This window comes from Protopterus annectens, chromosome 14.part0 (genome assembly GCF_019279795.1).
Source record: "Protopterus annectens isolate FY-2018-M chromosome 14.part0, PAN1.0, whole genome shotgun sequence".
NCBI lineage: Eukaryota > Metazoa > Chordata > Ceratodontiformes > Protopteridae > Protopterus > Protopterus annectens.
This window is the reverse complement of record NC_056748.1, coordinates 41,928,417-41,952,719: the sequence shown is the minus strand read 5'-3', so window position 1 is coordinate 41,952,719 and position 24,303 is coordinate 41,928,417. Positions and strand designations below refer to the sequence as shown.

Below are 24,303 nucleotides of genomic sequence, written 5' to 3'. Positions count from 1 at the left end.
GTCACTAGATGGGTTGCAAACTGGCTAAAGGACAGAACCCATAAAGTTAAAATCGCTGGAGCAATGTCAGACTCAAAGCCAGTCACAAGTGGTGTCCCACAGGGATCTGTCCTGGGACCCCTCTTGTTCGGCATTTATTTCTCAGATGTTAAAGCAAACATGGGAGGGCTGTGGCTGACAAAGTTCGCAGATGACTGCAAACTAGGCGCCATAGTCGATACACCAGCAGATACACACATCCTACAAAAAGGCCTCACTGAAAGGGACAACTGGTGCCGTAGTCACAGCCTTAAACTAAATGCCAAAAAATGTATAGTCATCCCTTTTGGAAAAAACAAAGTACCCACAAATTATCACACAGACAGCAACCCACTGAGTATGGAAAAAGTAATCAGAGACCTAGGGACCCAAGTAGACAGCGACCTCTCATTTGACACCCACGTTGCCAAAGTGGTTAGAAAAACATTCTACCTTGCACACCTCATCATGAAGGGTTTCACATCCAGATCCAAGGATGTCATTGTACCCCTATATTCCTCCCTCATCAGACCCATGATTGAGTACAATGCCCCATTTGGTATGTACCTCACCCGGCACTTGCAACAGCTGGAGAGACCACAAAAGTACCTCACCAAAAGGATCAAGGGTCTCCAACATATGTCTTATTCTGCCAGACTAAAGAAACTTCAGCTCTATTCAGTAGCATACCGCCTGCTCAGAGGTGATCTCTGCCTGACGTACAAGGCCATGTCCAATCAGGATCTGATGGACATGCTCCACCTCAAAAAATCCAAATCCATCAGGACCACGAGAGCTAAAGACTTAAACCTCAGCACAAGTATGAATAGGACATGCTGGAGGGATAGATTCATAACCCAGAGGCTTCCCATGCTTTGGAACAGGATCCCAGTTCGTATTAGGCAGAGCCCCTCACTGACTCTCTTCAAGAGAAATCTTGATGAGTGGATAGGAGATCGTAAGTTTACCCCAGGGGTCACATCTGTGTCACTGCTAGACAGAGGCACAGTAAACTAATTCTATTATATAAGGGGACCTTCACTGTGTCACTACTAGACAGAGGCACAGTATTCTAGATTTATTCTGTACATTTTTGTACCATTTCATGGGGTGGCAAAAGCCGCATCACTATGGCTAGGCTTACAAATGCCCCAGGGCAGATAGCCTAGTACTATACTATGAAACTATTAAAATAAATAAGCAGTTCAGGAGTTTAATTAAAACTACCAAGTTCAAGCTTGGGGCTAAAATAGCCACCCAAATAAAGGAGAACCATGAAACCATCTTTAGCTGTTTTTACAACCTCAAGAGATCCTTGCAGCAATATGTTAAGCTGATTGTGAATGACACCACCTACATCAAAGCTGAAGACATATTTACTACTTGAAAATTTTAGTTCCAGATTCACTCTCTTTCACCCGAATTATCTCACAGTTCCAGTAACTGATATCCCCATACATTCCAGTTTTCATGCAGGATCAAGTCCTGAAACCTCTGTCAAAGTTCAGGAATACTGCATTAATGGGCCCTGACAATATCCCAGGAAATATCCTTAAAGCACAATTTATCTAAGCTTTTAACAATGCTGTTTAACCTCAATCTTCAGACAGGCTTTGTACTCAGCTAATAGAAGACAGTAACTGTAATTCTGCATCCTAATCTCCTGTTTATAGTTCAAATACTACAATTCTGGTAGTTGACCTGTTACAACTTTTTTTTGTTCTTGTTTATATTTTCCTTTCATTATCTTGGCCTGTTCTAAGAGCAATTGCCCTCTTACTTGCAATGTATGTTTAATCTTGTTCTTGCTAATAACGCTCATAACTTGAACAAATGATACTGTGTTCCTGTTATATATATCATTTCTCTAATCTGTTCTGTTTTTCTTAAACTGTAATATTGCCTTTGCCTTGGGTCATCACTAAAAAGGGTCTTTGGACCAGCTCATTCACCTGGTTGGTTAACAAATGGAAATAAATAAACTACCCCAGCACAAGAGGGCCATTCATTGACCTGGGTAATTACCCACCTATAAGTTTGACCAGCCTCATTTATAAGGCTACTAATCATGGAATTAATCAAAAAGGAAGTTGGGAACCTCCAAATACTGGACCCATACTAGTTTGGTTTCATCAAAGGCAGGTCTTGCCTACTCAACCTACTAGACGTATTCAAAAAGGTCACTAAAGCAGTGGACAAAGGCAACACTCTGTACACTGGCTATCAAGACCTAAGCAAAGCTTTTGACATGATACCTCACTCAGACATAAGGGAGAGGTTAAACATCTAGGGATAAACACCTATGTCACCCACTAGATTGCTACCTGGCTTACAGATAGGACTAAGGAGGTCAAGATAGGTGAAACCACTTCCACAAAAAAAAGAACAGTTACCAGTGAAGTTCCACAGGCTCAGTGCTTAGAGCTTTCCTGTTTGGCATCTACGTCTCTGAAATAAAGGCAAAAACAAAGGGCCTCTGGCTGACCAAGTTTGCAGATGACTGCATTTTAGTGGCAGTCATTGAATCCCCAAATGGCATGGGCATTTAACAGGTAGGATTGTTTCCAGATAAATTGGTGCCAGAGCCATGGAGTAAAATTAAATGCCAAAAAGTGCATTACTGTGTCTTTTACTACCCCATGAAATGGACTGCCTCAAAGCAATGCCTCCATATTTAGTACATTACAGACTGCTAAGTGGATCTGTGTCTGGCTTATAAGGTATCCTCTCACCTAATACTGACTGACCTACTGTACATCTACAAATCAAATTGTATCAGAAATACTTGTTCCAGGGACCTAAATCTCTTCTGCAACTTAAAAAAGAATAGTGTGGAGAGACAGGTACATCTCACAGAGGTTACCGCTAGACTGAAATAGACTTCCCATCCACATAAAGCAAGCTTTATCCCTGTTTCTTTTTTAACTTGAATTGATAGATAGGAAAGAGGAAATTTACCCCATGACAGTCCCTATCCTATTAATTGTCAGAACTAGCACCTGAATGCTATTTTTTTACAATATGCCCTTATAAATACTCAATGCTATTACCTTAGAAGTAATCAATATCACACCCAAAACTAATCATTATCCTATGGGTAGTGTATAAATACAGATCCTAGAACTGGGTAAGGTTAATTTGAACTAATGTTATAATGGGCTAGATTTAAAATGGCCTGCAAGCGGAGTTAGCCTAGTATTCACCAGTCAACCAGTATCGACAATATGCAGGAAAATGCATTGCGTCTTGGCTATAACATGCCTTAGATCAACATTTTATAACAAAACATTTTATAAATGTTGTTTCCCTGTTATAACATAGCTTTACATCAAATTTTTAAAGCAACATCCATGTGCATTAGCAGGGCTACTTAAAAGATTGTGAACAATATGGTAGAAAACTTTTCCATTTCTTTACAGAAGAAACCTGTTTACTAATGCTATAAAGTCCATGTGATTCAGTTCTAAATCATTGTGCAATTACAGCAGTACTCTTGTGTACTGCAATAAGTATGTAACCTGTTTTAAACCTTTATCTTTTCAACTGTAATGTTCCTAAACTTGTATTATATCACCATTTGATTAATTAATTAGTATTATGGAGCAAAAATAAATTATCTTAGATTTTGAGATCAACAGCTGAAGGGGGGATCTGGTCAGGTTAGCATTAAAGGAAAACTGAAATAATAAATATGGTGCCTATGGATTAGAGAGGCTTGCCTTTATGAGTCATAGGGTGGGGGAGGGGGTTGCTAGGTTATATGGCACAGGCCGTAAGCCTTCTTCCATTCACACTATCTAGAACCAATCTATGTGCAGCAGTTCCTGTCAGCAATAGTACAATGGTAAGAAAACATTGTTTTAGATTAATTTTGAATTGTACTGTGGTTGTGACTGTTACTAAATCCAAAAGTCCCTAGTCATTTAATAGTTTCAAACAGCTAAGACTGTTCTCTAAATTTTAAGTATTCTAGTTTATTATATTTTCTTGGCTGCTCTGTGAGAGCTATGAAAATAGTTATATTTGTAGATGTGCTTTTGATGTAAAGGGTTGTTACTAATTAACTAGCGGTAGGCTTTGGAGAGCCAAGAAGTGACCAATTGGGCCAATATTGTGCTGTTGAATGCTCTTGGTAAAAAAAGGTTAAATTGGGAATGGAGGTATATCTGTAGCCATGATTCAACACATATTGCAATAACATAATTGTGTGTGTCTGTGAGAGATTTCCTTTACATAGGAATCCTTGTTTCTGTCTGTGTACTTCCTGTAAGGAAACTAGAAAATAAACTGAACACAAGGTCTTGTTTTCTAGCATTGCCTTACTTGGAGCCGGCTGTTGAGGGTGGAGTCCAAAACACTAATTTGGAATTCTGTGTCTGGAAATAGGGGGGGGGGGGTAGGGGTAGACTTTGTGAATAAGAAAATTAGGCATTTTAAGTAACCCAGCTTTTTACACCCACTGAGACCATTCCTACATCCCACTAGTAAGGAATCACATGGTTCAACTACATGGACACAGCCATAGGGACCAGTAGAGAGAGTACAAGATGAAGGAATGTTGTACTTATAAATCTAAAAGCATATATGGAATATAAACGTATCCCATGTAAGTAGTTATTTACCACTTCCATCCACAATCATTCTTCCAGCAGTGCAGATCTGGTCTGATTACTATTAACTTTGGGTAATACACAAATATGGTCAAGTAGTAGAATTGTAAGGTGTCTGGGAGTGCTTCCAGTAGCCCAATATGAGTTGTCCATCTTAAAATTCACTCCTAGTCCATTGATAGAAAATTTGACTGTTTTATTATTCTACCATGCCTTGTATCAGCTTCTCACAATGCTATATGTATTAAGGCTTTCAAAAGGCTTGTGGAAAATATTTAAACAAATTGGCATTAAAAAAGTATGTACATCAACAACTTGCAGGAAACTGCTATTGCTTGACTATGCCTTGAATTAACATTTTAGAACTTTACTAAAAAAAAAAAAAATTCTGTTATAACATGCCTTTATAGCAAATTTCTTAACTGCCATCTGCATAAGCATTTGTAAGACTTTATGTAAACTAACAATATAGCAGAAAAATGTTTCTTTAAGGTTAAACATGTCCCTCCTAGCACAAGAAATCTGGACAAATTCTAAAATGGGGTGGGGGTAAAGGCCCAAAAAAATAGGAACTAGTTTTAAATGCCCTAAAATCCTGTTTTAGCTAACTTTGTTTTTGTTTGCATGTATATTCTGAACTATATGAAGTCTAAAACTCAAATGTATTCATTGTTTAGTAACTACAATCCTCAGTGACTTTTTTCCATCTGCAAATTTTATGTGGAATAGAACAAAAATAAGGCAGTATTTTTCACACTGAAAATCTGGACAGTTGAGAGGTATGCTGGCTACTAATGTTAAAGTCCATTTGAGTAGCTTCTTAGTAATGTAACTACAACAGTATGCTGAATGTTGCACTAAACTGTTTTAAACATTTAAGTATACTGTTTTCTTACTTGCTGTCAAGTTGACAACCAGTGATCTAGCACATCATGAAGGAAAAATAAATTTACTGTTTGGAAATCAATGACTATTGGCTAAATGGCCAGGTTAGTTTTAAAGGTGAACAGAGAAATATGGTGCCTTTGGATTAGAGAGGCTTGCATTCATGAATAATAGCCTAGGTGACCCCTCCCCAACCTTGTGACACAGGGCAGAAACTGTCCTGCATTTTGTCTCCAGAACAAATCTGTGTGGAAGTTCCAGTCAGGGTTGGTTCAATAGTAAGGTAATATTATTTCACATAATAGTTCAAATTAAAATACAATGTAACTGATTACTGATTAATCCCTTGGTTCTTTGTTTCAATGAGCTAAGGGTGTTAACAGATGGAACAGTTGAAACTTTTCTTTACTGTTCTAGTATTGCAGGTCTAGAGAAAGTGGGAGTCAAAATGGATACGTTGTACCTTTCCTTGTGAATAAAATGTCACAACAGTTACTGAATAACTAGTAGGCTTTGTGGGTACCGAACAGTATGCTGCTACAGGATGTTGCTAAAAGTTACTAAATTGGGGGTGGGGGCCTTCCAGCCATGACCAACATAAGTAGGAACAGCCACACTTAAGTTTTAAGGTAAGGTGCAGGGTTAGGATTGATATAGATCACTAAGGTGGGCTGAGGGCTTCTAACCCCCCCCCCCAACACAATGCATATCTCTCCACCAACCCTTGGCTTCAAAAACCTGTCCTGTAACTCTACCACCAACACAAGACAAACTTGGACTCAAATATGCACAAATATTACATCTATTCCCTTAGCTAACCCTTACCCCCACAAATGTGTGCACACACAACTCTACCATTATCTCCTGCACAAAGACTCCCACTCCTTCCCAAACTCCACTTACCAGTGTTAAAACATACCTTTGAGATTTTGGTTATTTGACTGTTGGATATCGGCAAGTACATCCCCTTGGGTTTATCAAACTCATGTTTGATAAAATGCAGGGGAACTGTATATTTGGTCTGTACTTCATTAGAACTATATGAAAAACGGGCTGGAAAAGGTCAAAGAATTTGAAATCCTAATGTGAATGCTTTTGAGACATAACCTTGGACTATGTGAAAGAACTTTTTACTGGGGTCCACTGCAGCAATTTCAGTTTTCAGTCTGCTTTGTTGACAATACAGATGTTCACCACAGTCAACTAACGTCAAGGATCCTATAAAATATGTAGTGTATATCTGTAAGGAGATCTATATATTGGTCCCCGTGCCAGGAAATGGAGGGGAAAGGTTATCAGACTATTGATTTCGGTGTTTAGGGAACTGTGTCCCAAGTGTTGCAGTATCCGAGTTTACCTAACTTGTAGCAATCAATGGCTGGAGGGAATCTGGCTAGGTTGTGTATAAAGTGGAAGTGACAAGTGGTGAGGCAGTTGCATATTGAATGGGGCACTATACTCATGACTGCCCTGAAGAGAAGAGCACAGTAGAATGATTACATCCCTAGGCCTGAACACATTGATGCAAGCTGTGAGATGAACGTGATTGCAGACAGTTAGCTTAGCTGTTGACAAGTTCCCAGAACTCTGACTATAGCATCAACTTTCAGGGATGTCATAGTGGTAGTTACAAAGAAGTTATGCTTGCCAAATGACAAGCTTATAATCTAAATGGTTTTGAATGCTGATGTACACTCCCTAGTGATGGGTCTTTTAGACAAGATAGAGCTGCCCACATGCATTTTCTGGGTTCTGTTCTAATTTGCTATCCAATGAGCTACATAGGGCTTTACGTTTAGCTGGGGGACTTAATCTAGGAATCTGAATTGGCTTGAGTTGAATATTTGTAGGTTACATGTATCCTTTATTCCATAATGATCCTGTACATAGCCTTGCAGAGAAGTCTGGCTAGGCTTATTGGTTAATTACAATACATCTTGTATTCTCTAAAGATGAGCATTTATGTTGCATTTTCTCCCAGAGCATAAACATAACCACGTCTGTAGGAGTGTGACTACTTAGTCAACCATATCGATCTACTACCTTTTGTGCATTGAGAGTAATAATGCTCAATAGTGTTTGTTGCTGTGAAAATGCCTGCCCAAGGGTGTTCTGAGGCCTGACACCACAGGTGGAGAAGCCTCTACACCACTGAAGGGTGTTGTCCAAAATAATATACACTGGAGGGCATTATTGTACTTGCAAACAATCTTGCAGCTAGTCCATTTGTTTAATATGATATGCATACTTTTTATATACTTCTGATGTAAAATAGTTCCTCCACCTAACTAATAAAATACTTCCTTTTACATAATAAAGGAAGTTTTATGTCAAATATAAAATTATGCAATGGGCGGCAGAGTGGTGCAGCGGTTAAAGTTCTTGCTTCACAGCAAGAGGTTCTCTAGTTTGATTCTTGGCTGGGATGTCTTCTGTGTGGAGTCAGCATGTCCTCCCTGTGTTCACATGGGTTTTCTGACGTGTCTGGAGCATTTCTCCCTGGGAATCTGCTGAAAATAGGATCTGTCCTAGTTGGAATTTCTGGTCAACAAAATATTTTAATGTTTAGAGAGACGCTCAGAAGTACACACACACTTGGACACAGAGCAATTAATGGCCACCATTCTTTGTGGCACACACCCCTCCCATAAATTGTTTCTCTGCAAAATGCACTTTTTATTAAAGAGTAGTTATTAACATTACCTAACTCTGTTTAATTTAAAATAAATCCCTTCAAATAGATACTCTGTTGTAATTAGTGCTGTCTGTTGCTCTTGATATCTCTCTTGCACTGTCATGCAAGCACACTTGAAATATTCACACAGCTGGACTTGTTTTCTTTTTAACGTGTTTTTTATTTAAATCGTATGCCTGCTAAATGGCAAATTGTTGTAGCAAGTGTAAAAAAAAATATGCAGAACATTTAGACTTATTCAAGCTTCACGGCAGTTTAAAATGCTGCGGTGAAGTGGCGGACTTTTTTTTTTTTCAGCAGTCATTACCTTTAGATTAGCACCCTGATGGGGGAACATTTGTTCTCAATTAAGGTGGTGATGTACAGGTTACCCATTCTCTAAAGTATAGTTTCTAGAATTTCTCAGTTGTTGCCTTCCTGGGCTGACCCTGAAAATGGTCCAGTGAAATTGGTGCTCTACCCTGGTTAATGAATCGAAAGAAGTGTGGCATCTATGAATGACATGGGTATCTGAGAATGCTGCGGGTCCCACCTTGAAATTTACTGCAGAAATAACCCTTTTAAACTTTTAATGCAAGCATTTGTATATACAATATATTTAAAAAAAAAAAAAAAAAAAAACTTTTGCAGCCAGACCTACTGCTGTTGAGAGTGGATAAAGTTTAGGCCACAGTAATAGTTCAGACTGTGTTAATATTGCCTTCCAGGGTGTTAAATCACCAAAGTCAAAGTAAACTGTCCTTCAGAAATCACACTGTCAAAGTAAACTTTGTCGTTCAGAAATCACACAAGTGCAACTGAACCAAATTCCATGTCTGGACTCAATGTGCAGACAAAGTTTATTTTCATACATTTGCATATATAACGCCCGGCTATTACATCAGACTAATATTGCAGATAATAAGAAACACTAACACTTTTCGAAGTGAACACTTGCTTGCATGAGACTTTAGTATTGCACAGGTACTTGGTTAGGACATTGCATTGATCCTTGCACAGAAAGAGAAATTTTATTGTACTTGTAACCATAGAGTATTGCACTACGGACCTTGGAGTATTACACTATAGTTTAATTTACAATGCACTGAAAGAAGAGAGATTTTACTGTAGTGCTACTGCCTTAGATGATGATTATTGCACTAAGTATTAGGTGAGAACCATGTTGATGAACAGGTGAGACAAGCTTCTACAGTTTCTAATGTCCCAGATGGCCATCATGGGGTGTAGCAGTTACTAGAGTTCAGCATCCTGATGACACAGAGGAAGAAATCTGTTCCTGAATTTCTTAGTTCTGTGACCTATGCTTCTGAAGCACTTTCTGGATGATAGATGCTGGGGTGAGCACAGTCTTTAATTATTGCTCTGGCCCTGCTGAGACACCTGGATAAGTACAAGTTGTGGATGGGTGGTAAGGTGGTCTTGATGACCCTCTTGGCTATCTTCACCACTCTTGAGGGATTTGCACTCCGAGGTAGAGCTTCTATAATACCATACTTAAAGGTTTTGTCAGAATGCTTTCTATAGTACCTCTAGAAGGTAGTGAGAACTGTCAATGGAAGATTCACTCTCCTCAGCCTTCTTAAAGTGCAATCTCTGGGCCGCTTTTTGACTATGGCATTTGTATTGGTGTTCCAAGACCAGTCCTCATCAATGTCACTCCCGGAAACTTCATGCTTCTCGCTCTTTCTACTGCTTCCCCATTGATGGTGAGGAGAGAATATTCATTGCAAATTTCCTGCAGTCCACAACTATCTTTGTCTTGATCACATTTGGTGCCAAGTTATTTCCAGACCAGGTAATAGATCTCCATCTATATGCTGTTTCATCATAATTACTGATGAGGCCCACCATCCTTGTCATCAAACTTGACGTAGTTTGTATTGTACCTGGCCTGTACACTGTTAACGGGGTGACCAGCGAAGCACTTGGTGTAAACATCATTGTGAGACTCCAGTGTTGAGTGATGCTATCTGAGGAGTTATTTCCTGTGCACACTTTCTGAGGTCTGCCTGAGGAAGTCAAGAATCCAGTTATCAAGTGGAGTGCTGATGCCTAGTTGTAGTAGGTTCATTGCCAGATGAGGGGCAACTCTTCCACCCTCTGATTACATCCGTAGAAGGCAATACTAGTTTAACTGTTTTTTGGAAGTGCACACGTCCTCATAGGTTAGAGCTTTGCTGCAAATGTTTTAAGAATTCTTTACTCTGAATGTGTCCATTGAGAGGGAGCAGTCCTTCAAGGTTAACACAGACTACCACAACTCTACTCCGTAAGCACTTGCCAAAGTATCTTCAGCAGACAGCATGCTGATTAATTTTGTGTATAAAAGTCCATTATCCTGCTTAATTGCTTTTGCTATAATCAGTGAGTTCAAATCTAAAGCAAGCTACTTTTTTTTTTTTCTTTTGAATGTGTGTACTTGTTTCAGCTGCTGCAATTCAAGAAAAGCATTACAACTTTTGTATTTACTTCTGATCTGCCTGGATTTACAGACTCAAGTTAGAGCTATTTAAAGGTATAGGGCACATAAATGAAACATTTACAGCCATAAAAAGGCTTAAAGGTAAAGTCATGGACATTCAGAATTGCCATTTAGCTGAAACACCTGATATCCTTAAAGGGTAATTTACATATATCCCATGTTGCCTCTGATTCAAGAGGTTTAAGGTATCACACAGTGGAAGTTAGTTTTGCTAGATTTCTTTTTGTATTTTTTGACCAATTGGCTTTTCTGTGACGTTTTTAAACATTGTTTTAGTATTTGTAGACAGTGTCACTGGGTAACATAAACATGCTCATTTTGAAAAATGCAGAAATTCTAAAATAGCCCTGTAGATTGCTTCAGGTTTTGGTTGCTTTTTAAATATGCAACTAATTGGCAAGAACAGGACGTTTTGTATTGTAGGCTAGATGTATATTTATTATACGTGTATACGCTATTTGTATACTAGGGTAGTTCATTGATCAGCAATGACCAGTTTTGGGTTCAGCCCTTACAAATGCTTTTTCTTCTGCACAGTCTTGTTTAATGCTGGACTGTTCCTAATTTACTTGCAGTCAAAACAGAATACAAGGATAGTTTCTGCCTGTCTATAGCTCACACACCATCTGACTCCAGGGACTACCTTAGTCTTTCCAATAAACTGCTAACCACAGCTAAAACTTGATTCATTAAGAGATGTAAAATGCATCAGCATCACATGATAGCCCAGTAATAAAATGGTACTTTTTTATTCGTTGGCAGTAAAATTAACTAAAAAGGCATTCTGACTCATACCTCCTACTCTTCAAACAATTCATGCTAATGCAAGATTAAAGAATTCTCTCTTTTTGGGCATTTGTCTAGCTGTTATGGCTTTGTCCCTCTTTCTTGTGTTTATGTATTCTTTAAATTGTGGAAGGGTATTGCATTTCTTCAGGGATGCCAGAGCATTTAAAAGAAACTGTCCTCGCCCTTCAGTTTGTTTTAGAGTACATTGAAAATCTTCTATGAAGTCTCAAAACAGAAATGCTTACATAAATTTTCAGTTGACCGTAAAAGCTACCTGTACCACTGAAACAAAACCGCTTGAAACAAGTTACCAAAGAGTGTAGGTGCTCTTGTACCCTCCTATGGGGAACCCCCCCCCATAAACATCCTTGAACTTGTATGTACAAATCTCTATTATAGCACAACATTTGAGGCAAGGGGAATGTCCCTAAAACTTTGAGCACAGGTCTCTAGTAATCCCTGCTTTCAGTCTTGCATGACTGACCAAATGGTCTGTCTGATCGACAGCAATGAGCCCGTAAAGGGAAGCCAGAATGTCTCGTAAATTTAACTGAATTATAAAAAGTGAGAGCCATGTTGCTGTTTTATGATTAATTCTAAATTTCAGGTTTCAGACCTATGCAGACCAAAATATTCCACACTCATGTGGGGCTTAACTTCATTTTCGTTTCGAAGTTTTGACTAACTGTGGCTTCAGGTCTAACTTGCTATAGTGCCAAGTATTATGCAGGTTTATAACTCAACTTGCACAAGACATGATTACCATTAAGAAATGCAATGACCTGCATTTAATGTTTAACCCATGCTTAGAGTATGTGCTCCACTCTAAAGATGTCTTTTTGAATATGAATGAACTCTATTCTATACTCATGTTTGGGTGTGGTATTTTTTCACCTGGCATGGCTGAGGCCATGAAACTTGGGACAGTGACAATTTGCAGTGTCATGACACTGATACCTGTTAACATGTAAATAAGTAAGTTTTTAAATTATATAATTTTGCAGACATGGTTGGTATGTATATATAATCAACTGTTACAATTTTGTCTCAACAGGCAGCTTACACAAGAATGGCATACTACAAAGACCAGGTAAGTTGGAAACTGTTTTAGAAATACTAGCACTGACTACTTGCATAGCAAGTAATGTGGTCAACTTATAATGTGGATTTATTGTAATTTATGTAGAATGACTTTTCAGAACCAGTTTCATTCATTGTAAACTGGCCCTAACAGACCCCCCTCCATTAAAAAAATCAATCATTCTGTCCACTATGTAGCTTATATTTAACTGTGTGTGGTCCCCCTCAAATTTCAGCTGAGCTGCTGAATAGACAAGCAGGTTATTTGCACTTTGTGTATTGCCTGCTGTGACTGACCAGATGCATCCAAACTCTTGACGCATTTTTAAATTCACCTCCAGTAACACCAGTCAGCAGTTTATTCACATTATATTGGTCTAATGCAGGTGACCGTCTTATCTTGTGTAATGCTCATATAATTTTGTGTATAAAATAAGTTTAATTTGTATAATTCTGTGAATGAAAATTGTATTCTATACTTTATTAACATTTCACATATCAAACATCCTAAAATCATTGCACCAGATGTTCTTAGCTACTTGCTGATCTATGGTGTTTTCTCAAAGCCTAGCTTTGCATTCCCATAAAATGTTTAGCCCTTGTAATTTAAATATGAATAACCCAGAACTGGGCAGAACATTTTGTTATCCTAAAGGGCACAGGTGCTAAACCAAAGGTAAATGTGTGGCTTCCCATTCATTCATGCAGATTACATTTGAATAGAACAAGGGTAGTTCTTATTTAGAAGGGGAGAACATTCCAAACAAGCGATATTCTGTGCACATCCATCCAGCAAGATTAATCTATCTTGTGATTAAGATCCCTTGAGCAGGTGTTGATGCTGCTCTGGTGCTTGTGGATGTGTTGTAGAACTGAGGGTCTGAGGCTCAGTACACAAGGCTGAAATGGCCCTCGGTAGCCTGTATAAGTGAAGAGGGACAAGGCTTTGAGATGCAGGTACTTTATTTTCTTGGTGAGAGCTGCAGTCCTAAAAGTTAATTGTTTGATAGGTACTTACTGAAAGGGTCTATTTTAGTGTCAGTGTGTATGGCGGGGCTATTGGTATAATAAGGTCTTTACGTCCCATACAGAAAATTCATTCCTGAAATTGTTTTCTGGACTTGTTACTGGGAGACTTTTGGGAGTGAGATCACGAGTATGTTATCTTGGAATGTTTGGGGACACTGGCCAAGTTTACTCTTCACCTAATATACTGGTGGATAAATTTAGTTCTGTCAGGGTCTAAGTATGTATTTACTGTTGGTTCTGTGGAGTGCTGCACATTTTATTAGCTTCTAACCAAATTTAAAGGGGTTTATGGCTGTATTTTGCCAGGGTGTTTATTTCCAGTCTAGCTTTGGAGTTACTTATGTTTAGCAAGAGTTTGACCCAAGATTTAAATTCTTGCTCATTTCTTTTATTGTGAAGCCTATTTATATTTGGGTTCCACTTTGAGTAAATGGGTTCCACTTTGAGTAAATTCGGCATTTGTATTTACTTCACAGGTGCACAGATGCATGTATGAAAATCTGTCTGGAATTTAGTGGTAAAGCTTGCACATATGCATTGAAGGCCCTCAGATTGGTGGATGATTTTAGCCAGGTCATCATTCAGTTTTAGATTAACAATCTCAGAATATGGAGTTATTTGGAGACTTTTCTGGCTTCAGTCTTGTGAATGATTGACTTTCTATGGTGCAGTTTGAGTAGGGAGGAAGTTGCAACTGATTTTGAGAACAGAACTGCCCCATATTGGTGAGTACAAAGTCCAGACTATTTGGGGTGGAAACTATCTGGTCCAGAGATAATTATAAAGCCTGTAAAATTCTGGGCATACTTGAAGGATATTTCCCAGGTGGAGGGGTCACTGAAGGTAGCTTGCAGAATGGTGTTGGTCTAATTTATTGTAACTCCATACCAAGTTGGTTAGGAGATGGGCCAAGGGGAGGCATAGATGGAGATTCTATGGTTGCTGTGATACAAGTTTTAAGATGGATGTGGAGGAGTTCAAGCCCTCCATATGAAAGGGCTCCCTACTGAAATATTAGACTTGGTATGACAAAAGACCAGACCTACAGAAGACTGAATATTGAACATTGCTCTTATTTTTGTAAGGGGCAGTCCCTTTGCCACTGTGGGAGAAAAGCCTCCTACTTCACAAAACTTGCCAAATCCAAGATTGCTATACCGAAGAAAAAAAAATATTTTGAGATTTCCATTTGACGTGGTATTTAAGTCTAAATTTTCAGCTATTCAGTCTCCACATTCTGGATTTAAGTCCCTCATTTTAAGCAGTTAGCCATAAAAAAGCATGTTATGATGCACAGATTTTGGCTAAATGGGACAGTGCCTAAAAATGTTCTACCTCAACAGAATGGATGGGTGATCAGTTCTGTGTCAACAGCTTTCATCTCCAAGAATGAAATGGTGGAGACCACCTGGCATAATGGTTAAGGTTTTGCCTCCCATGTACAGGTTGTTTGATACCTTTGGCCAATGCCTATATAGTGTTTGCATGTCCTTTGTGGAGCTCTTCCTACCTCCCAAATATGTGCATGTTACCACTTCAAACTTGCCCAAGGAGAGTTGTGGGCAGCAGCACAGACTTTGTCTACTCAGGGAAGAGTTGAGCCAATCACTTTGGGCATCCACTGTGGTGTGCAATATCCTTGTTGGGGGAATACTGATCAGACTACATCCCCAGGCAGGGCTATCTAGGCTGTGTAAAATTCTGGTCTTGGTCATTTGGTTTGACTAATGTCTCCAAAAATGGGCATAGGTATTTTCCAATGAGAAGTGGGTTGAGGACTTTGCTTACTCTGACCTACAGCAGAACCCATGTTAATTGTGGAAGGGATGTGTCCCTATTAGCTGGTGTCTGCCATAAAACCCAGCAGAACTGGGTCAGTAAGTTGTTGACTGGTGTCCATTTGCCCAGCAATGGTTACTTCCAGTAGCTGTGGTTGTCCAGCTTTCACTCAACCTGCCAAAAATTAACTAAGGACTGCTATACTAAATATACATTCACTGACCAAGAGCAGCTTTGACATGCATGATGTGATAGTATGGAGAAGGCTGGACATCTGTGAAGCCAGGAGATTAGAAGGAAGTACAGGAAAGCCATGGGATTGGTATAGTGTGTACAAGTCAGAGGAGGCAAACTAAAAATTAGTGTGGGAATTGCAAGACTTTTCTGAAGACTGAAGGATGTTATCAAAATTAATGGAAGCCTCATGGCAATCTGACTAGTGCAAAGAAGAGGCAAAACTCAATTTCAACCTCTGTCCCACAGCAGGGTTTGATGTTCTCCGGTCCCATAGATCTGTATTTTTGGCCTTAGGGTGTTTATGACCTGCTTTAGAGATGCAAGGTAGGGGGGACAGGTGGTAGCTATGTTGGAGCTTCCTTGTGTCTTGGCTATAAGATTTGAATTGCTTCCAAAGCCATTTGGAAATACAAAGCTGATACAAGTGTATTTTTTTGCACTTGCCCTGTTTTAGAGCTATTAAATAACTCTGTGCTGCGTTTATTTTTCACTTTTTCGGCCTGCATTGTTAAACTCTATCTGCTTGTTACTGTACTACTTTTGGGTTGTTTGCCTTGCTTCTGTTCTGGTGCATCTTCATTTTATTTTTCCCAGACACCCACCCAAGTGTTGTATTCTTAAACTTGGTGGCTTGAGTTGCCCGCTTCTACTATAAATTATATTGGACACCTCTCCAGTCCTCAGTACAGTAAGATCATTTGAGCAGGCCCACCCCCTTGGTTTCTTAACTTGGACCTTGCATTTCCTATACTACTAAGTGCACTTTATTCCTTTTACTGTATTTGTCTTCCTACTATATTACTTTTGTTTTTGCTGCTTGTTTTATTCAGTTGCATTTATTACTCTTGTTGGTAGCTTGATTAAATTTGAATTGTTCTAAGCCTATTGGTATTGGTTTAAGGACTTGGGCTTCAGGCCAGTTATTTTACATTAAGAAGGTTTGTGGTCTACCCTCTTCTGGGACAAGAGGGTAGCCTCTGCCCCTCTGAGCTGTAGAATTGCTGAGTGAAGGCTGAGAACAGGCACAGTAAATGTCTTTGGTTTGGAACCCAAGTGCTTAAATACAACAGTTATTACATTAGGAAGACTTGTGATCGAAGCTCTTATGGGAGGAGAATATAGCCTACACCTTCCTAAGCTAGAAATTGCTGGTTGAAGGTCTCTTGTCTGTTCTGAAGTGTCTTAGTCCTGACTACATTAGGAGGGTTTGTGGTCTAGACTCTTGTGGTGGTAGTGTGGCCTACACCCTTCTAAGCTGGGAATTGCTGCTTTAAACTGTTTTTGCTGTGACTGATTTTATGCATTTTGAATTTCTAATGCATATGCATTTTTTAGCACAGACCAGATTCACTTGCTGAATCTACATTGTTTGGTATTGAGCATTTAAAACCAGTTCTTCACAGATGCTGAAAGATCTGAGGCATCTGTTGCTTCCAACTAACTGCTTGTTTTTGCTCTTGTATTGCACTTTTTTAATTTGTATTTGCATTCTACTATCTGAACATTTTTTGCCACATTTTACTGTATGCTGTAGTAGAGCCCAGCACCAGGCTTGTGATTTCTGGGTCTGATTCTCAACTTCTGAGCATCAAATTCAAGCCATTATTGTTTGAAGGCCCTTCTGCACCCTTGTGTGAGAATAGTACTGCCTGGGCCCCATCTAATAGAGAGTGATGGGACTAGAGCTCAGAGAGCATCCTTATTGGCTAGTTGGAGTTAAAAGGGTTATTTCCGGTTTTATTTAAGCCCCACATTTAGGATTCTGTGCAGGGCACCATAGTGCACTGCCACATAGTGGGGGTTAGACAAATGTTTTGCTTGATACATTTTCCCTTAGCACTTTGCTTGTGGTCATCCAGAGGTTTTTCATGGCCTTGTTCCTCCGTCAAGGTAGAACACTAGACCTAGCCTCAGAAGTAACAATACTTCTCGCCCACTAGCCATTCTTAACTCATTCCCTCCAGCACAACTCTTCTGAGTGTGTACCTTTAACTCCCAGTGGGTGTGGCTTCAGCCTTTAAAAATGAAGTTTCTCCCCTTACAGTTCTAACAAATACTAATTGACAGAGGTCATATATCAATACAGTTTGCCATGTATTCTTAAAGATAAAATATTCTGATACCTGATATGTATTGTGGTTTTGGAATTATTAATGCAAATATGAACAGGCAGTATTTGACACCTAGAGGTGCAGTATGGTGTAACTGCAGAAACACCTGGAGATGTCACTCGGCTGTAATGAGTTGACCTTTTTCTGACCATATAAATTTACCCAACACTATGGACAACTTCTATTTCTCCAGCCAGCTTGGTTGACATGGGCATCATGAGGCACTTGCTACACTGCCTCATGTTCACAGACAGCCCTCTACTAGTTCTCACAAGCATGTGAGAGATGCAGCTGTATCAAGAACATTGGATCCATACTCTTTCACACACCAGTCAGTACATATGACTATGAGCGTGTTGTCAGCATGTGCATACCACCACCTACTCCACCAAAACACCACACGTGGAGGTTTTCACCAGAAACCTGCCTAAACACCAGAACTAACGCAAGCATACTACACAGTCCTTCTGCAGAACACAATAGTTCACACTCCTGTCTAGGCCTTGAGGCAAAATACAAAGCCAAACATTGGTCATAAGAGATTCCATAGTGAGGCACAGATGTTGCTCTCACCAGGCTGGATAAGGAAAAGGTCATGGTCTGCTGTCTCTGGTGCTAGGATCTACCATATCACATGTGACTAAGTCTCTCAATAGGTACTGTTATGACTTGGTCCATGTGGTGTGAACAACTTGAGACGTACCTCTTCTGGACTATATGAAGAGAGAAATTACTTGGCTTTTGGATCATCTTTGGCAGGTATGTTCCTAGCCTTATATTTGGCTCAGTTTCTGGTGTCATTCTAACAGGATCCAGTATCTGTCAGCCTGGGATGACATGACTGACTCCAATGCTTTGCCAGATATCTTCAGCTCCTCACCCCTGCACTTTCAGCCACTGGCTGAGGTTCTTCCACCCCTGTACTGCCTTTAAGCCAGTGTCTCTGGGACAAAATTCTCTTTTAAAACGCCATCAAAACATAATCTCAAGGTTATACTGCTAAATGCTAGGAGTCTTAACAATAAATTGCACTCACTGGAAGCAGTCCTCACCTTGGAAGGCAGATATTTGTTCAGTCATTGAGTCCTGGTTCAAGGCTGTGGATAACACCCTAGCCATACCAGGTTATACCTCCTTCCACACATTCAGACCGCAAACAGTGAGGTGGTGTATCAGTATTTAAAAATACAGTTCCAGATTGGTTAGTGATTCCCTTGAGATATTTCAGGTGCAATTAACTGTTAGTAGGACACCTATTCATGTTAAGCTACAGGACCCCTCCATGAAATCTGTACACCCACTCTCCCTATTTGCATCTACTTGAGTATCAAGATGCATCTGAACACCATGGTTTTGGGCAACTACCCATCCATTGACTAGGTAAATTACTCGTGCTCAAACTCGCTTGCACAAATGTTCCTAAACTTTAACTCCAGTGCCCCAGATCAGCTGGTTGACACCCCCTCAGGCGGTGCCAACATCCTGGATCTGGTGCTCCCCATTATGGGGGACCACTGTAGCACCCCCACTGTAGGTCTTCCCTAGTGAGATCTGACCACATCCTTCTCATTCGAAGTATATCCCACCTGACCCCCCCAGCAGCAACTAAACTTATTCAAAGTTTATTATAACCTCTTACTGGATGGTATAAATAGCTTCACTGCGTCTCCACAGTCAGATGGAACTGGCAACTATGCTGAGTTCTGCACCAATGCTTTATACAAACACCTGTGTAACTGCATTGATTTGGCTGTACCAGAGGACCACAACAAGCTCCTTCAAGGAAGAGCAAAACTGCCTGTTGGACCACTGTCATTAACAGGCTTTACAGTAAGAGGAAGAAATCTGTCTTGGTGAGGAGTGACCCCTAAACTGGAAACACTACCTTAGCTTAAACAAGCAAATAGGACGACTTGTGAAGTTCTCCAAAGCAAACTATGAATCCAAATTAGCTTCCTCAACTAAGAACAACCATAAGGCATTATTTAGTTCTTTTCATAATAAAAGGCCCAGATCTGTGCCAAACTAGTAAGTTAATGATACCACATATACTGAGCCAGTGGACATGGCTGACAGATTCTGTGAAAACTTTGCTCCACTGTCCCTGCCACACATACTCCATGATATCTATACCACCTGTCCAAATGCTCTCAGACCAAAATCGCATCTATGGGAACTGAACATCCCAGGCTGCATCCTAAATGGACTCCAATTACCAGCACCACTGGGTACTCTTTATTTTTTAAGTGACTGTCTAAGTACCAGCTGAATGGAAGCCTGCCACTGTTCTTCCCTTGCACAAAGGTGGTGCGTCCACTGACCCTGGAAACTACAAACCTATTTGCCTGACTAGCCTTATCCCCAAGGCCATGGAGCAACTCCTCATGGACCTTATTACCTTTTATCTTTATCTCCACACACTCAACCCCACTCAGTTTGGATTTGTCAAAGGGAGATCATGTCTGTTAAACCTGATGGACAACTTGAGTCACCAAGGCCCTGGATGAGGGGAAATCTGTGCATACAGCCTACCTAGACTGAGCCAAGGCTTTTGACACTCCCTCTGGTATCATTCACAAACTCACTCAGCTAGGTATCAACCCTTATAAGATGGGTCGCTAACTGGCTCACTAGTAGAACACCTAGTTTAAAATAGGGGAATCCACCTCCAACAGACCTGTAACCATTGGTGTTCCACGGGGATCAGTCCTTGGACGTCTACTGTTTCATCAAAGTACAAGCAAAAACTAACTGTCTGTTGCTTTGACTGTAAACTGGGAGCATTCATAGAATCTCCAAATGTCAACATTCTACAAAAGGGTCTTACAGAAATGATTGGTGCCAAAATCATGGCCTTAATACATTTTTTGCACTGTAGTATCATCCCTTTCAGTAAAGTGATGTTCCTGCTAACTACCACATCAATAGCAATACCCCAAGTACACAGGTTGACAGCAATGTTACCTTTGATCACCATATCTCCACAGTAAGGGCATTCTATATTTCTCATCTCATATGTAAGGGCATTGCCTCCAGAAACGTTATAACCTCCTGTACTCTTCCCTCTTCAGGCTAATAAAGTACAATGCTCCTTTTGCTATGTACCTTTCCAAATACCTGTGCAAATGGAAACCACAGAGGTACCTTGCAAGGAAAATTTAAAGGTCTTTAACATTTGTTCTATATGGATCATCAGAAATCGCTCACTTTATTCTGTTTCATAGACTACTCAGAGGTGATCTCTGCCTTGCATACAAGGCCATCGCTGAGCCTAATTTATTGGAGATGCTACCATATCCACAAGTCAAATGGTACACCTATTACTCTGTAAATGCCTTTACCTGGTATGTGACATTAATAGAACCTGCTGGAGGGACAGATGTGTCTCCCAGAAGTTACCACACCTTTGGAACAGACTCCTACTTCGTGTCAAACGGAGCACTTCATTGGCCCTATTCAAATGCAGTCTGGATGATTGGAGGAGTAACTATAAATTCACCCTGGGGTTTCCACCGGTCTCTCTTGGACAGGGGCAATAGGTGATTGTGGAAATAGGGTAGAACTTGGCTAGGCTTGTAAGTGGCCTAGGTCTATTAGCGTAGTAACTTCCTAAAATCCTATGATAGGATCCTGTTCAGTTGGCAGGCCCACTAGATAAAGCAGGGCAACATGGGTCTGTTAACTGGGGGATGTGAATCTTCATATCAGAACAGATGGTCTACTGGATTCAAGGGCTTGTTGGGCAATGGAATAGAGGAAAGGGTAACATCATACACTTGTCCGTCAAATGGCTTTGTTTGCCAAGATCACATTTAAAAAAAAAAATAGTGCTCTTGCAACTGTGGCAGACTTCCTTCTAGTGGAGAAGGGCATTAGATAGAATTAAAAGTTACAAATTCATCCCCAGTGAAACTCTCTCTCAATATAAACCACTGCTGGCCACAGTCGGCTGCAAGCAGTGGTCCAATGCTGACACTGACCAGAGTGAAAGCACAGGAGCTCTTGACATACTGAGCATACTTAGCTGTCCAGATTTTTGCTTTATTTTTGGTCCGTCTTTTCTCAAAGTACAGTTGTGTAAAATCTTACCATAATTGTATGTCCTTTCCTTCATTGCTGCAGTATTCCTTATGAATGGGATTCCCTGCCATGAAGCCTTCTGTACAGCCAGTTTAAACATTGTTTAAGGTATGATGAACATCACCTGCGCACTCCAACAACCCAAGGAGTATCTGTACAGCTAGGAAGGTAAACCGATCAGGGGGAGGGAGTGAATACTGCAGTGGTGAAGTCAAGGGCATCTACCGTTCTGGTAAGATGTTACACAACTGTACTATGTCTTTACATTCGCTGCTGCAGTATTCCTTAGAGTGCAAAAGCTCGAACCTAGGAGGAGGAAGCAGCAGAGCCCGCCAAGAAGCCATGAATGGCAGCAGCAAAACCAGCTCTGGCCCTGGAGATACTATCCAACTGGTAATGTTTGGTAAAGGTATGCACAGACCACCAGGTAGCAGCTTCAATAATAGAATTAGTGTCTAAGCCTTTGAAAAAAACACCCAAAGAAGCCACAGCTTTAGTGGAATGAGCCTTTATTGAAGGAAGGCTCTTGCCATGAAAAGTGTAACAAAAGAAAATGGCCTTTGAATTCCACGTGGAAAAGTTTGCTTGGAAACAGCCAAACCTAAAGACCTAGGATGAAAGGAAACCAATAACTGGTCAGACTTTCTGGTAGCTGTAGTTCCATCCAAATAAAATCTGCACATCTAAGGTATGCAGCACCCTCTCTGTCAGATTGTGGAGAGGGGGAAAAAGTAGGCAAATAGACTGTGGCAAACTCATTAACCACCTTGGGCATGAAAGAATTAGTACTCAAAGTGGACAGGCCATAAAGGCTTGCAACTCGCCAGTTTGGCAGAAGTAAGAGCCAACAAAACAGTCTTCAGAGAACAATGTTGCAAGGAAGCTGAAACGGCAGGCTCAAAAGAAGCCAGTCTCTTTAGATTTTGTTCTGAAAAAAAAAAAAAAAAAAATCCCAGAAGAGGCACAGGCTTCCTGGGAGGTCTAATATTAAGGACACCTTTAAGAAATTGCTTTGCCTCAAATCTAGAAGCTAACAGAGGAGTTAAAGGTAGGCAAGCAAAGAGCTAAGTGGGCCTTAATAGAATAGTTGAAGCCAGCATTGAGCAACTCTCACAGAACCAAAGGAACATCCACAGAAGGCGGGGCCAGGTCACTAGAAAGACACCAGATAGAAAACCTCTTCCATTTAGAGAAGTTGGAGTTCTTAGTAATAGGTTTCCTGGCCTCCTGCAGCATGTTCTCAAGAAAAAACGTCCTGAGTTGAACCCAATCACCCATAGTGTCAGTTGAAGCATGGACAGGTGCAGATGGAGGAGACCCCTCATCTTGTGTGAGGAGATCCAACCTGTGAGGTAACTTGTGGTGATTGCCCCTGGCTAGACAGTAAAGGGAATCGGTGCTATCACAGCCAAAAGGGAGTCTCCAAGATTCTGGGAGCATCCTGTTTAATCACAGGACTCTTGGAATGAGAGGAAGGGGAGGGAATGCGTAAAACATCCCCTTCCAAGAAAATGAGGGTGTCCACTTTCCATACCAGAGGACCTGGGACTCTGCCTCCCCTCAGACAACTTTCTCTGTTTTGGGCAGAGATCTACCTGATTGGGGGTGTTAATGTCCAGAAACATCCTGTGAAGCATCCATTCATGGAATTGAGTGAAGGACCTGCTCAGACTGTCTGCCACAATGTTCTGATCTGAAAGAATGTAAACTGCCCAGAGTTGCACGGTATTGGATAGCCAGATCTCATACCCCTCCTGTTTATGTACCACATAACACTGGTATTGTCTAAATGCCTTGAGAGGCCCTGCAGAGAAGATAAAAGCCCTGAAGAGCCAGCATAAAACCCCTCACCTTTTTGATGTGCTGCTTCCGCTGATGAGGTGACCACACTCCCTGACCCCTCAGGGAGCAAAATGTTTTCCCACATCTGAAGCATCTGTGAACAGACCCTTGAGAGGGAAATGGAGGCTGAAAGTGAGCCCTGGATTCAGTGACAACTGCTGAACCCACCAAGTTTTCTTGAGATGCGGGAGAAGAGGAACAGGAAAGCCTAGAGGATGCGCATGCAGAAGCCGCACACTTCAGAAACCACTAGAACTTCCGCATGTGGAGTTTGGTCAGAGGCACCATTGGAATGGTGGAAGCCATGAACCCCAGAGCTCTCAAACTCTCTGGCTGTAATGGAGGCCAGGGGAAGAAGTTTGAAAAATGAGTTAATGCCTGTGGAGGAGGCAGGGATGCCAGCACTGGCAGTTTGAAACCTGCAACCCAGAAAGACCTGATCCTGAGGAGGAGTCGGGGGGGGGGGGGGATACTTTTTGAAGTTTATTATGAACCTCAGGCTCTATGAAGAAGAGAAATGGTAACGACTGTGCACAAGGACCTCTGGAGAAGATGCCTGAATCAGCAGGTTGTCCAAATAAGGAAAGATATGGATCTCTTGAAGCCTCCAAAAGGCAATCACAGGAGTGAGGCATTTGGTGAACACCCTTGGGGCAGTAGAAAGGC

At 40.7% G+C, this 24,303-nt stretch overlaps 1 protein-coding gene across 1 annotated transcript in view; it reads left to right on the top strand.

The window, feature by feature from the left end:
- The first annotated feature begins 3,761 nt into the window (after window positions 1–3,761).
- LOC122788854 (annexin A5-like) overlaps window positions 3,762–24,303 on the top strand; it is a 263,864-nt gene continuing 243,322 nt past the window's right edge. The window contains exons 1-2 of the mRNA XM_044055750.1: window positions 3,762–3,862; window positions 12,534–12,569. Coding sequence (XP_043911685.1) covers window positions 3,779–3,862; window positions 12,534–12,569 — 120 coding nt within the window. The 5' untranslated portion in view covers window positions 3,762–3,778. The remainder of the gene's footprint in view (window positions 3,863–12,533; window positions 12,570–24,303) is intronic.